Source organism: Zalophus californianus, chromosome 3, assembly GCF_009762305.2.
Source record: "Zalophus californianus isolate mZalCal1 chromosome 3, mZalCal1.pri.v2, whole genome shotgun sequence".
Lineage (NCBI taxonomy): Eukaryota > Metazoa > Chordata > Mammalia > Carnivora > Otariidae > Zalophus > Zalophus californianus.
In genome coordinates, this window is record NC_045597.1 from 13,704,898 (window position 1) to 13,720,370 (window position 15,473).

General features: G+C 44.6%; 1 protein-coding gene across 8 annotated transcripts in view; it reads right to left on the reverse strand.

The window, feature by feature from the left end:
* The window catches only part of MBNL2 (muscleblind like splicing regulator 2), a 155,960-nt gene that overhangs the window by 106,563 nt on the left and 33,924 nt on the right, over nt 1-15,473 (reverse strand). For 6 of the 8 annotated variants that reach the window (XM_027589046.2, XM_027589049.2, XM_027589043.2 and 3 more), the window contains exon 2: nt 1,775-2,549. In XM_027589046.2, the coding sequence (XP_027444847.1) occupies nt 1,775-1,948 (174 nt within the window). In that variant the 5' untranslated portion in view covers nt 1,949-2,549. Of the gene's footprint in view, nt 1-1,774; nt 2,550-3,227; nt 3,357-5,565; nt 5,584-15,473 lie in introns of those variants that run through there. The other 2 variants (XM_027589045.2, XM_027589044.2) reach the window with 2 other exon arrangements.

Genomic DNA, 15,473 nt, shown 5'->3' on the forward strand with positions numbered 1-15,473 from the left:
CATATCTCCCTCATACTTCCTTAACTAATTTAAAGAATTAAAAGTTTTAAGAAACTTCCTAAAATGTTGGTTTCATAGTAAGTAGGCAATCAGAGAAGGCTTGGATTAATAAAATGAAGGAAGTGGGATGACCTGGAAAATGAATTTCTCATTTCTGACCTGTTCCCATATCTTGAAGTTCTTATGATCTAGTTTTTAATCTACACTGCTTTTTATAGTGAATGTGTCCATTGGTGACAACCATAGAAGCAAATACATACTTAGTTTACTTGTTTGACTAAAAGCAAAATAAATATTAATATAAAAATGTGCTTATACTGTTATGCTTTATATAATTGTGATTTATCCATCTGTTTATTTCTGTGTAGACAAAATAATTCACACTTTTAAAGTCTAATCTCATAAACTTTTTATGAGAAAAGGAATGAAATAGGGATAGTTATTGAGATAAATAACATACCTAATTTTTCAAATTTTAACACTTGAAAGACTTCTCTTGGGCTATAAATGTATCCTTCTGCCTTTAGTGTATAAACAAATTTTCCCTTTAAGATGTACTTAAACATATGAAGTCTTGTATTTCAGTTTTGACTTACAAATATCATAAGACATAACTTTTTAGTTTAAGATAAAAATCATCCCCCAAAACATACCCAAACCTTCAATATCCAAGAATAGGCTAACATCACTATTCTGTAAACTCACAGCACTAAGATTTCCCAAAAGCATGGATCAACTTTTCTTTTTTTTTTAAATTCTTTGGTAAGCTTATTTATATGAAGTTTTGCAGATATATAAATGTTAAGCTCTTTTTAAGCCATGTATCTTATATCCAGTGGAAACAGTATCATGATCATGTTAGGACTGTCTCAGGCAATCTGGGATTCATAGAATCCATATTTTAGGGCAAAATAAACCTCAAAGAATTATGGGCTAAGTCACCCCTATTTCCTTCAATTAGATATTTAATTATAATTCCCCTATTTCTGCAGGTCCAAACCCCACCGGACTCAGTGTATACCTCAGGTTGTTTTCCTAAAAAATTTCTTGAAATGGCCAGCTGAAAGCCACTTCTCCCTTCTATGGATCCCCACAGAGGTCTATTTCTCCCTTAAGGCACGTGTCCCTTCCTGTCTAGTATTACAGTTATTTGGTGATGCGCTGTATTTCCCCTCCCAGATAGCGAGCTCAAGGATGCCATCTTGAATCACATTCATTTCTTCTGTGATCGGTTAACTTACACACAGTGGGCTCTCAGGAGTATTGAGTGTGTACTCAATAATTTCTGTTAGCCATGACAAATTGTCAGAGAGAATGAAAAACCTCTTAAGAAGTATTTTAGGAAACCCTTGGTCAAGAAAGAAACCCACAAGAGTAGAAAATTCTTCGAGAGGAGAAGCAGAGTAACTGGCACATAAAAGTGACACATTCAATTTCTTCACCTTTATATAACCTCCAGAAGATCAAACACTAATAAAATATTTATCTTCAGTTGTCACAAGCCAGACTTTGATTTAAAACTCTTGGGTACATGAATGTCATGCCAGACCCAAAATACATCGTCATGTATTTTTAATTTAAACATGGATCTGTGAAAAATTTATGTATGCCTGATATAAAAAAAAAAGGGGGGGGTGAAAATATCCCAATAGTCACCACAAACAAGAAAACAGGACCTAGAAACGACTGGAACTCCTCTACGAGTACCACAGAAAACCTTCCATTGGGAAACCCAGCGTGCCATCGACGTGCCACGGGAAACGCATCCCCTTACCTTGAGGGAATCAAAGCAGGCAATGACTCTTCCATTCTCCACCTGGCAGCTCTTGGGGGGGTGAGCAAATTTGCACTCCTCGTCGGAGCGGGAGCAGGTACCCCTCTGGAACTGCCTGCAGACCTCTAACGTCAGCCATTTTGTGTCTCTGACGGGGGCCACGTTCAAGGCCATGGTGCTCAGGCGCCGGGGATTCTGTTCGTTTCTGTCAAATGATGAAATCAATCCAGGTCCCAGTGATTCTGAAACTACTGTTGTGAAAAACCCCACATGTGCGTGTGAAGGTTAAGTGATAAATTGCCTAGTGAAGTCCAATCCAGGAAGTGGTGAGGAGAGGATTTATCGGCAGGCAGTCACTCATCAATCAATATGCCCCCCTTGAAGACTGCAGGCCACAGCAGAAGCACGCTCAGTGTCATCTCTGGCTGTAAACGTCCGAGTCTCCTGACCGATCTGCAGACACAACCGTTTTTAATAAAGTGACTTCACGATCATGGCACTCCTTGGGAGAATATTCAGTTGATGCTCACAGCTATTGATGGTGCTGGAAAATAAGTCACCTAGATGATCAGATCTTGGCAGGATTTCTCTTTCCTCCCAACCTTCCTAAATTCTGAAATCGAGCAATTGGCAAAGTCAGACAATTGAGGTATCTTCATCCACTGTAAGGTCAGGGTAACATGTATTTGACAGAAGAATGATGTGAACACCACAAGAGCTCAGGTTGCAGTTTCCAGCAAAAGTGACTTCGCACAGGCACTTTTAAATCATGAACCTGCAGAACACAAAGAAAACATCAACTTACACCCAAACTCGGTGGAATCAACACTCTGACACACTGTTTCAGCTCTTATCTAGAATTTGCGAAAGTGCAGTTTCGAGCTTTGAGCTTAGAGGCTAGTGAGGAAAGTTATGCATTAGAGAGAGAGAGAGAATACACAACTGCACCCGTATTGCAGAAATGATCTAGGCAGCAGTCCAAAAGTTAGGAATGACTCAAACACATGAGTGTGGCAGACACAATAATTAGGCATTCCGAAACAATCCCATCTAATGTGCCTCATCGCCAAAACAGTGTATTAGAACCGTGGCTTCCAATTAATTTCACATTGAGGCCATTGATTTTACTGTTGGAAATGCTATCAACAATCATTCGGGTTGTGTCTCTCCTATATAATAAGGGTATTGGCATTTTGGATGAAGCATGAGCCTCTTATTCTTTGCAACCTTTCCAGTTCAGAGAGATGTGAACTTAGAAATGGATAGGTAGAAGCTTCCTAATATTTATTTTTAGGTCTCTTAGGCTTCCTCTCTACTGTTACTATTTGCTTCACGTTAGAGTTCCCCTCTACGCTGTAAGCACTCGGAGGGTAAGGACTATTTGTATTTGTCATTTCTGTGTCCCTGGTGCCTTAGTTCATGGCCATTAGGTCCTCAAAAAATATTTACTGACCGATTTCACTGATGACCGCCTCACTGACTCAAGGGATGAATGCAAGTTAGTTTTAGTTTAGTTCGGTTTAGGTTTTAATGGAGTCACAGTCTGCTCCATTCTGGGTAATGCCGGAGTTAAATCACATACCTACAACAAAAATATAATTAGTAAATTCAGATTTCTAAAGTCTTCGTATTTAGTTGCTTTTAATGTTTTCAAGGATTATGGAGTCATTAAAATATTAGAAATTTCACATTACTGGGTCCAGGATGAATAAAGGACTGAATATCAGATGCTGATCATTTTCATAGATTGTATGGGCTACAAGCCACGTTCACCACACGCCTAGCCTTGACGTCCTTCTAAAAAAATTTTAAATAAGAACTTAATGGAAACTGGAAGTCGATTATTTAAAATCAGCATGTACAAATAAGTTCAGACACTAATAATTTTTGCACGGCTCACAAATGTTCCCTGAAAAAGTAGGTCTCATGGTGATTAAGTTTCATTAACTCCAGGTAAACCGGGCGGAACAGGCTTCCTTGCCATAGGGTTTGGTTTGGTTTGGTTTGGTTTTTGTCTGCTCTTGAGTGAGTCTCTAATAGGGGAAGAGAAACAATGGTGTCTCTCAAGCTTATCTGATCATGGAACATTTATTCAGCGGGACATCTCTTGGGACTAGTAGGAAATGCTACTTCATCCCAGTACTTCTTTTACTTGTTAGTAGAAGCGTTTGAATGAGTAATAATTGTATGTGCATTTAAGGAATCTGGCCACCTCGAGAGAACATACCTAACTCCGACTGTAAAGTATTTGAGGGGACAGGCAGGCTCCTGCTTGTCTGTTTGGCAGCACTGTGTTCCCAGCTGCTAACATCAACTCGCTTAACTAGGCAGTTCAAGAAGATGAGTTTAATAACCAAATTTACTCTGGGTCCGGTTTCACAGACCAGCCTGGACCTGCATCCTCATTACCTCAACCCCCATCTCTAACCCCAGTGGAGAACAAAGGCTGAGGGAAGCGAGGGACAAGAAAACATTCCTGCCTGTGTATCCAGTGGAGCCAAGACAGTAATAATGAGGTTTCAAATGATAGGTTGGCCTCGTCCAGTTTAGATTTACACAATATTTCATAGAGTCCCTGAGTCCTAGGGAACAGGGTCCGATGGGATTACAGGACAAAAAAGACACAGGAGAAGCTCATCCTCAAAGGCAGCACAACCTTGGCCATGGCTTCACGTGCAGGAAAAGAAACAGGCAAACATGTATTTATGCGCAGACGGTAAATGAGTAATTAATTACTCAAGTATTCCTAAAACCCATGCAGGAACAATGCTCTCAACCCAGTCCAGTGAATGGGGTACGCATTTGCTTATACTTTTGGGCAAGAAATCATCATTTTCCTGGGAGAAACAGATTGCCATTTCTAGTTACTATGAAAATGCAACCAGAATCTAGCTGGTCAGACTTTAGGGAGATGAACTTGCTTTTAAAAGGAGATGAGCCAAGCTTTGAGATGGCCAGAGTCCTGTGTAAGTCAACGATGTTCCAGAAGGAAGCAAGCGGAAGTACATCATATTGTACCTCAATATATTGCTATCTTCTCATGAGTCCCCTCTTTCTTCCAGCTTGTTCTGTTTCTATCCTAAAAGTTACAGAGCTACTGTTATCAAAGACACTGCCCCCCTCAGGCCATCACAACCCCCACCTTCTGGAATGGGTACAAGCGGGCACTTGTGGGAATAAGGAAGAGAGAGCAGATTTGAAGGAGGTTAAGGAAGGCCACCAAAGGAGATGGCCAATGATGGGTAAGGATGGAGGAAACCAACTTTTGACACAGTTATCAAAGGACAAGACTAAACTCTGCTAACACATAGACCAAAATACATACTGGATCTACCAGACTGTAGATTCCCGGGAGAAGGGGTGACATGTTAGGGCTTTGCTCTCCAGTAAGGAGGCCACCAGCTACATGTGGCTTCTGAGCACTTGAAATGGGGCTGGTGTCACTGAGGAACTAAATTTTAAATTTTTATTTAATCTTAATTAATGTAACTTTAACTTAAACATGGATCCTCAATTTAGTTACTGGAAAACTTTCAAGTGTGCTTGGACTGACTCAAGTACATAAATCCACGTTTTAGTTGTACATTTTATGAGCCCTAAATCCAGATCAAGAATTTCCAATTAATTCAGCTCCTGAGTTGTGCTTTACGTGTGAAATTCACACTGATTTCAAATACTTCATACAGAAAATAATGTGAAAATCTCGTTAATATTGTCTCATATTTACTACACGGTGAGTTGCTAATATTTTAACTAACTGGATTAAATATTACTATGAAAATTAAACTCACTTGCTTCTCTTTAGCCCCTCCAAAATTCAGAGCTGTATGAAGCTGCCATTAGATTTCTATTGATGGCAATGTCTCCGGAGGTTTGCATTTTTTTTCTCTCAGCCAACACAGAATGTCATGGAATGGTGGAAAAGTACCCTGTCCAATGGCCAGCTTCTAGCCCTCATTTGGCCAAGGTTCTTTCATGTGACCTTGAGTAAGTTGATTTCTCTGAGATCCAATTTCTTTATCTGTAAAATATGGATAACGGTTCCTACCTACATGTCACAGTTGCTGCCATGAAGGACAGAGGATGGAGGAAACAGAAAATACTTTGTACACAGTGACATGCTGTCCCAATGCCAGGCAATGAAAGGAGAAGCTACTCTATAAATACTTATTGAATAAATCCTCTTTCAGGATTCTGCATCAACGGCCTCTTGCAGATCCACAGACGCCGAAAGCAGGGCAGGGCCTTCGAGATCAAAGGGGCCAACAGAACGAACGGGGTCCTAGGGGCCACTTATCTGCAGCATCCCTCAGTTCTCAGACTGATCGATTTTGTACCCGAAGGGAACCCACAGAGAAGTTTCCCCAAGTACGAATCCCACCGTGTTCTCACAAAAGCCTGACTGACACCTGCTTTCTTCCTTCAGTTGCTACTAACCCAGAAGTGAATCGGACACTCTGGGGCCCCCAGCAGTCACCCCGGGTGTGATGCGTAGCCCAAGTATTCGGGAAGCATTGCTCGGGAGCCTCCTTGGTTTGAGGGCTTGTTGGAAACACAGAGGTGGAGGCCATTCCCCAGTGCTCTGGGTGAGTGGGGAGGAAAGAGCAGCACTTTCTAGTTCACCTGCCCAGAGGGGCCCCTGGGAAGATGTGTCTGAGTGGAGAGGACACCTTTTTCTCGTTCTCAGCAAAGTCCCACGTACGCTGCCATCGGTCCCGCTTATACGCCATCGGTCCTCCCTTTTACCTTTCCCAGATGTTTCTGGGCTGTACTGGGAGCCAGGGTCTCCTGCTTACGTGATTTTCCAGTTCCTTCTGTTTTACATTTCTCCCAAAGCTCTCTCGTGCAGCCATTTTTCTCAGTTCTTTTGGACTCGTGCTTCAGTTTTATTTCCAACCTTCCAATCAATGCTATCCCAATTAGCTCCTTCCGGTGCAGAACCCAGGCAGAACTCAGAAGTAGTTCTTCCCAGTGATTTCTCCGGCTGGGTTTCTTCATTGATGTTCCTTTCCTTGTCCTCTTTGGGCATTCGGCAGTCTCGTGTTCTCTCCCCCTCCTGGCTTTCTGAACCCCTCGGGGAGGAAGAGATGCCCGTGGCCTTGGGGGCTGAGCACTGATGTGGCCAGCCCTCAGCGTCCCTGCATCTTGAAACCCTGCTCCCTAGGACCCCCATGGCCCCCTCCGATGACCTGTCTCTAGCCCACTTTCTGACAGTACCTGGTGATCGTTTTTAAGTATGACCCCCTAATTCTCAACAACTTAACTACTGACTTATCCAGCCACCTGCTCCCAGTGTAAGTTCCTCCAGGTTTTGCCCTGTGTACGTAATAGACCTTCCCCATTCGTTTCAAGTCCTCAGAACTCAGTTCAGTGCCTGGTGTGAAAAATATGCTCGACAAATGTTTGTCAAACAAACTCCTGATCTCCCTCCAATGAACATCTGCACTGTAATACGGACCAAAGTCTAAACGAAGGGAATAAAGCTCTGAATAGGGAATGTCAGTACTATCCTGGAAGGGAAATGTGAGCATGTGTCGTTGGCTTACCCTGTTTCTTGCCAAGAAGGTCAGGGGTGAGCGTGAGGATCTGCCCCAGGGCTAAATTATTTGATCTTCAAAACCCAGCATGGTCAGCCCTGCGATTTGCAAAGGGTAATACCTGGGTAAGCACAGCAGTGGCTCCTGGGAGCTGGTTAGGATGCAGATTCTCAGGCCCCGCCCAGAAGCACTGACTCAGAAAATCCAGGGGCGGGGCCCAGCAAGCTGTGTTTTAACAAGCCTTCCTGGGGTGACTCTGAAGCCTGCTCCAGTTTGAGAACTGCTGTAGTAGGCATTTCTCGCTGGTCCCCCTGTTTGTACCAAGGGACTAAGGATGTCAGCCCTGAGTTGATCACAGGGTCTCGGGGTCACGGATTCCCACAGAGATAATTGCAGGAGGGCTGGCTGGGTGGCTCAGTTAGTTAAGCGTCTGCCTTCAGCTCTGGTCATGATCTCAGGGTCCTGGGATCGAGTCCTCCATCGGGCTCCCTGCTTAGAGGGGAGTCTGCTTCTCTCTCTCCCTCTGCCCCTCCTGCTTGTGCTCTCTTTCTCTCAAATAAATAAAATCTTAAAAAAAAAAAAAAGAAAAAAGAGAAAAAGAAATAATTGCAGGAGGGCTGCCTGGGGGCTTCTCCCAGTGGCTGTGTTTCTGATGGATCAAAACACAACTCAACTAAACAAAAGACACCTGAGAGATCTATCCCAGACAAGACGTCATTCTATGAAAATTACAAGAATAAATTAACTTCGAGCCTGTAGGTTTTGTTCAGGATGAAGCAGACCTTCAGGAGCTCAGCCCTCAGCGCCTTCCTGCTGGAGCTCTTTACAGAGGGGCTGCTTTGTAGCGCCCCGATACAATGAACATCGAGGTTCACCGCGGGACCCATCTTCAAAGGAAAAGCAAGATTGAAGTTCAAGGATAAAGAAACGAAGTTCTGTAGTATTGCCCGAAATACCAAAGGACTTGCTGCTCAACTCTACAAAATAATCACAAGCTATTTTTACGGTCTTTACTTACATGACACTTCGTTTTTCAAAATACATTTAAAACTCTTCTAGGTGTTCGATTTGTAGAAAGTTGTGGCTTTGGACTGCATGAAAGAATGGGCTGCTCACGTCCGTTTACAGCTGCAGGAGGGTGCAGCAGGCCCGTTTGGAAAGCATGGCCCGCGCTCCTCAAGCGAGGCGACCTCCCTTCATTCCACATCCCTCAGCTCCCAGACAAGCCCAGGCCGGGGACCCCAGGTGTCCTCACCTTGCTGACACTTTAGAGCTAGTTTGTACATTTTTGAAGGGAAAAACATCAATCATGCCCGATCTTGAGGCTGAGATTGATCAAAATTTAAGACTGCCTTAAGGAAAATAGTTCAATTTCGGTCACCTATGGCATTTAGCTCTCTGCCAGACATCGGCCTCCTAGAGAGTTCATCAAAGGGTCCTTGCAAAACAAACCAATTTCTGAGTCAGACAGTCAAGGACTCATTAGCCATTAAGTAATTTATGGGATGTCTTTAATTTTATTTTCCATAAATCTCATTACCATAAAGAAACTAGGTCTCCTTGAATTTCCTAATCTCTAATTTTGGGCATCTTTGGGTTTCCTCTTTTTAATGTTTAAAATTCTCCGAATATATGTTTAAAGCATGATTTTTCCTTCCTGTGAGCGGCTTGACGTTTGAGCATCCCCACTTCTATTTCTGGAGCTTGATTTAAAATAGCTCTCAGTGGGCTCTCTTCCCTGATCAACGACTGGCCGCTTCCCGCACCTATCAGATGCAGACGCCTGGGTGGGGGACGGACGGACGGGAGAAGCTGCCGGCTGGAGTGCTGGGCTGAGAGCCACTTGACCTCCAGGAGAGGGTGTAATCCTGCCCTGTAATCACAGCCACCACCAAGAAAAGGTCCCTCACTGGGGCCTTCCCACAGGAAGCCCAATGGACCAATAAAAATACGGGAACTTGAGAGGCCCCACTGCAGAAGCAGAAAAGGACCTCATTGACTTTTTGAAGAAGAGGAGACTGTCCTTAAAAAGATGTTTCTTTATAGAACCTTGAAATGGGCTTCTTTTTAATTTACTGAAAATATACATGAAATGGCATTCTGAGACTTCTGCATGGTTTAGGGGTAAGAATCAACTTTTCTACGTGGGGTTCTAGCTGCTGCTATAGCCTGATTAGCTGTGTGATGTCACCTGAGCTCTCCAAGTTCCAGCTTCCTGTTTGGAATCAAGGGGTCAAAAACACCAAAGCCGTAAATATATGTACTGCAACCAGTATAGATTAAATAGTATATTGTTAAGTACTCTCTACACGGTGTCTACCCCTTATCAACATTCGCTGTGGCACCCATATGCCTAACATCTATGTGCATGTACACACAATCACACACATACACACAACCCCCATAACATGCATACACAGTCACACACACACAACCACACACATACACACACATGTGACAGATGGAAATAACTTCCACTCACTAAAAGTTATAAATTTCTATAAAGTAAATGAGTCTAAATAACAGGAAGTAGAAAGGTCCTTTCTATGAAGTTGGTACACTCTAGGAAGTCCTTCCCAGAATATTAGTTAGACAAACTTTTGATGGATGCTCTTCTAAGACTAATTCCAAACACATATTCATTCTAAGCAGAGAAAGAACCAAGGCTAACAATGATGCCTTCATCTTACATGGTACTTTTCCTTTGGAACACAGTTTCAAATGCATTTCCTTGAGGAAATCAAGACACTGGCCACCCAAGGTCACAATGGCGGGTCTGATAAGCCAACGTTCAAGACAACGGTAATAAAAGGAGAAATTCCCATCTAAAAATTTTCTCTTGTATCTTAAAATGCAAGTAAAAGGTTCATAAAAGCCAGGTCTCATTTTAACACACGAAAATTTCCAGTCCATTTTCATTGCAGTTTCCAGGAATGGGCAGAGAAAGAAATCCCATCTCTAATTAGAAGAGGAGAAATTTCTAAATATACTCCTGAAATGACAGCCAGATATAATATATTCAACACGTATTTGTATTCAAATTATGTTTTTTCACTGTGTCTGTGTTTTCTATCTAAACATTTATAATTCAGTTAGGAGATGCTCTTATGAGAATAAAAGCAATTGTATTAGATACCATTTAAGACTGACCGCACTTACCGGTTTCCTGGATGTCCAGGACCCAGTGGCTGCAGTCAGAAAAAAATGATTATTGAGCTGCAGGCTGCATTCTAGCCCCTGAATTCCCAGAGAAGTCTTTGTCAGAACTTCCATTTCCTTCCCCGGCCACAGCCCCCGTGGACAGGACTGCTTTTCAGCTGACCTTTTTCCTTTTCTCTCTCCACTATCACCAGCCGAACGGCTGTCTTATCTGTCTATACGTCTTACAAATGCCAATCCTCCCTTTCTGGACAAAAGTTTTATAACATAACTACAATGATCACCAAATGAAAATAATAAATCATAGAGCCAACAAGCTCACATGTTGTAAAAAGCAATATATTACCACATGGAAATGTAACTAAGATGTCAAAGGAAGTTAATGTTTAATAAAACAAATAACTCGTATTTTGAAATTTCAGTGCTTAGGTACACGTATGACAAGTGATGTGGCTGTTCAAAATGTCAAACAATCCCTGTTAACAGTTCCTAAAAAGATAAAGAACAATCTTGTCTCAACTTACACGGTTGTTGCCTTCTTTAAAAATTCAGTTATATTAAAACTGTCTAAAAAATAAAAAATTAAATTAAAAAAATACTTTGCGCAAAAAAGCACAGTTAAGCTCTTGACCTAGATCACTATGAACAGGATTTTTATCTCTGTGAATGTGTCCAACAGGACACTCACAAGTCGTGAGCTACAGGCCGGTTCTTCGCTCTGAGGGAGTCACCCACCCTGTAAGATGCCAACATGCTTTACTCCCGCCCATTACATTTTAGAGATGCTCCCTAGTCATGTGGACAATAGGGGAAAACTGTTCCCTTTGATTTCTGAAGAAATGTTTCCTTAAATTTACAGGGAGAATAGTGTCGTAAGGTCATAGCCTGCATAAGTCTGACTAAGTAGACTCAGGTATAAACTATCAGGATCATTAGTATGGTAGATACTGGGGAGCATCAGAGGGATCTAGACAAGACCTCAGCTGAAGGAAGCTCTCTCTCTAGATTCACCCAGGATGCATCAGAATGAGAAGGTCTCACAGGCGGTCAGCCTTGGTTAGAGATTATAGCAATGGTCCAGAGAAAAGGCATAATCGAGGCGGAAAATTATATTGCAGTAGTGAGAAGGAAAAGGAAGACGGTGTGGTTGGGGTAAATTCATTAGAAACCGATCGTCTTCAGGAATGAAGAGAGCAGGGAAGAAATTAGCCAAAGAGGACTTCAAAATTTGGATCCTGTGTGGACACTGATGCTCTGCCCAGGAGGAAGGATGTCAGGAAGTGGAAGCTAATTGGAAATAGGGGCACTGAGGTTGAAGAGAGAGGGAGAGAGATTTATGTCTGTATCAACATCTGTGTATCTATCCAGGGAAGACACGAGAAAGGCTTGAGCGAGTCAAGGACAGTCCGTCCGTTCAGTTACTTAGAGGTGACAGAAAGGAGAGGAGCAAGCGAAACCATAGAAAAAGAATAATGAGAGACAAAAGATCCTCTGAATATTGCAGTGTCAAGGGCGCTGGAGTTTCAGAGCTCCAAGATGAAGGTTGTAGCCAGAAGGGTCCACTGCCACGAGGAGACCACTGGCACGTGGACAGACGCATAACGAGGATGTCACGGCTGGCTCTCCAGGTGGCAGCTTCCCTACTTTGCAGCTGTGGGGGGAGAGGGGAGGACCGCTGGGAAATGGACGCTCAGTGCCCGGAGCTCTTTGGAGCATTTGGTGCTGCAAGAACACCATTAGCAACGGGAAGTTTGGAACTCTCTTTGCTTTGCAGTCTGATGGGCACTGATTACCTGTGCGCTCCCGGGGAGGTGACCCTTTGTGAACCTGGGCTTTGCTCACAGAATGCGCTAAGTGCAGCCCCCGGGAGAGTGGGAGAGAGCTTGCTTCTCCCATCTCGCTGCCAACCAGCCTCCTCTTTCTTTCCTGAGTGGAAGCAGGGAAACACGACAGGAGCATGGGGAAATGGCAGGATGGAGCTGTGCGCCAAAGAGCAGGAGTTGGCCCAGAAGACGAGGAGGGAAGAGGCCACCAGCTCTAGCGGAGGGCCCTCGAGAAAGAAGATGCTCATTTCTCAGACGCGGGGCTGAAAGAAGGTGGGAGGTGAAGGAGACAGCCTGGTTTTCAGCTGCAGAGCAGGAAAATGAAATGGGGCAGCTTTTGTCTCACGGCCCCCGCCCTCTGAGTCTGGCAGATGTTCTACCTGCCCGGACAGGCAGGTGTGGGGCTGGGGCTTACAGAGAGCTCTTGAAGCTTTGGATGGCCCTCGCGGGCAGCAGCAGAAGACACGAGATCAAGCCAGAGAATGTCAAGTGGCTCAGGAGGCAAGACCCCGGTGTGAGAGCATGCGCTTGTTCTGAAAATGAAAAGTATGGTTTCGTCCCTTTCTCCATCTGCCCTTGGCATTTGAGAGCTGGGGCAGAGAAGGGACGCTGTCAATTTCAAAAGTCAAGGCCGTGGAGACAGGACAATTTAAAGCAACAAGAAGGCTTGAGTTCTAGCAAGAGTATCTGTGAAGGTGACTGGAGTTGAGGACCTGGGGGACAGGGCTGCTCTTCTCTCCTTGTGGAAGCTGTACCTGCTCTCTGAGTGTGCATCATAAAGCATCTAGGTGTGTAAAGTGTCTTGGGGGTGGGTGTGAGTGACATCTGAAGCGGGCACGGCGAGTATCCCCTACCAAGAGGGACTGGATCAGTTCACACGAGCTCTGCAAATGAGAGCAGAGCTAGCAGCTTCCCTGAGCCTGAGCAGCCGCCGAGAAGGAGCTGTGAGAAGTGCTCACATCTCAATGGGCAGAAAAAGGCAGGTGCTTAGAAAGGACCATAGATTCCTGGGACATCTTTGGTGGTGAGATAAGACCCAGGTACTGGCTTCAAACAAACTTGTGTTGAGGACCTTTTGCCAGCATGTTTTTGAGATAAAAGGTACTAAAGCCGAGAGATCAAAGAGTTTATGCCTGGTGGGCAGTGTTAGCTGGAGGAGGCGGAGGCTAGCAGAGGGAGCGGGGAACAGGTTTGAGCACTGGCAGTTTGGTTGCAAAATCCACACGGCTCTGTTTTGCCACTCTCCCCCAGTTTATGGTTCTAAGCCCACCAGACAGTGACAACTCCCCAGAGCTGTGCCCTTTTATCGTCTCTTGTCTGTTTCCTCTTCCTTCCCCATCCTGCCTCTCTCTGACAAGCCCACATCTGATCCATTAGGAAGTTCCTCCGGCTCTGCCTTTCCAAGAGATCGCGAATCTAGCCCCTTCTCACCACCCACACGGTGGCCTCCTTCCTCTAAACCACCATCATCTGGGTTAACGTGACAGGCTCCTAACCAGTCTCCTCCGTTTCTCCCCAGGCCCCGCTGCAGTCCCATCTCAACACATTATTCTGGGAGATCCTCTGCCAAGGTGATGAGATCATGTCATCTCTCTGCTCGGGGATTCCCAATAGCTCCCCACCTCCTGGGTGTGAAAGCCAAGAGCCAAGAGCCCATACTGACCTTCATGAGCAGCCCACCTTCCCTGACCTCCTGCTTCCTTGTCCACTCCCCCTAAGCCACTCTTTCTTGCCTGGGGCTGGTCCGTGAGCAGCAAACATTGGCCTGCCCCAGGGCTCTGACTTCGCTGTTCCCTCTGCTGAGAATGTGCCTCTCCCAGATAGTCATATGGCTCAGATGTCAGCCTGTGGGTGGGGGGGGGGGGGGACACTTCCCTGATGTAATATGGTTTCAGTCCTACCTCCTCACTCCAGCTCACCCTGCTTTATTTCCCTCCAAAGTCCTTATCATTATTAGATACTCACATATGTACTTACTTATCTTTTCAATTTCTCCCCTAACCAGAATGTAACATCTGTGAGGGTAGGTCTGTGAGTATCCCCGACAGCTAGCTCAACACAAAAACTTTAAGACATAGTAAGCACTCAGTAAATATTTGCTGAATGAGAGTGCGGACGAAGGGACATATAAATGAATGAATACACGACACAGCTCATAGTTTGTGTCTGTCTTTATGGTATGTTTTATTCCATCCTCACGATGTGATTTGAAATATTCCTCAACCATTGTTGTTCTTGTTATTATGTCAGCTCTCTGGGACTCCAATTTCTTAGCTTTAAACTGGAGGGGGGTGCAACAAATTTTAAGGCCTTAAAGGTCTGTGATTGTACAGTGATTGGCAAGGCTGACTTAAGGAGAGATGTATTTTTAGGCACTCTTCTGGAAATCTTATCAGCTCTGCTGGGTTTGGCCTAGATTTGTTAGCAAGCTGTTTGAACTGTGAGATCTAACAGGAGCAGGTGTATGGGGGAGGATTTGGAGAGCCCATTGTGTTCCTGCTCCAGAGTCCAGATCCGAGGGGGCACTCGGGTAGGGTGGAGAAGTGACAGGATTTTGCACTCAGCACCAGGATGGAGCAGGTGTTGAATACTTGAGCGCTAGCCTGCAAAAAAGGACAGAGATCTAGGGTCTTAGCACTCCAGAGGTTTAATACTTCTTAACATTTTCTTTTCTACTAGAACAGCATATAGTATGCCACTGTGCACCAAGAACTCACCAACACCCCCAGCCCAGACTTCATGGGTGTGGTAGTGGGAGCTGCTATAGTCTCAGACCTAAAGGAGGGGCTCAAACTTTCTCAATGGGAGCAATACTGGCTCCTGAAGGCTGTCAGCAGAAAAGTTTGCTGAAAGTGCATGTGAACATGTGCCTTGATGAGACTGGGCTCCAAGTGGTGCCATCCCTGGCCGTGGAGTTCTGTAGCAAGTGAAGGCCCAGTTTTTGAGCCACATGGACCCTCAACACAGTGTACTCTGGGGGTTTAACATATCTCTGAAGGCAGACCAAAGAGCAAATCTTCATCTGCCCTCGTCCCCTGAGACAGTGGCCATAGCCTGGTCCCCTTCTCCCTGAGATGTGTAATCCAGCAATTGAATACATCCCAGAGAGGTTCTGATGGGAAGAACCTTCTAGTTCTGCAACCTCTTTTCACATCCAACCCCACCCCACTAATTCTGCTG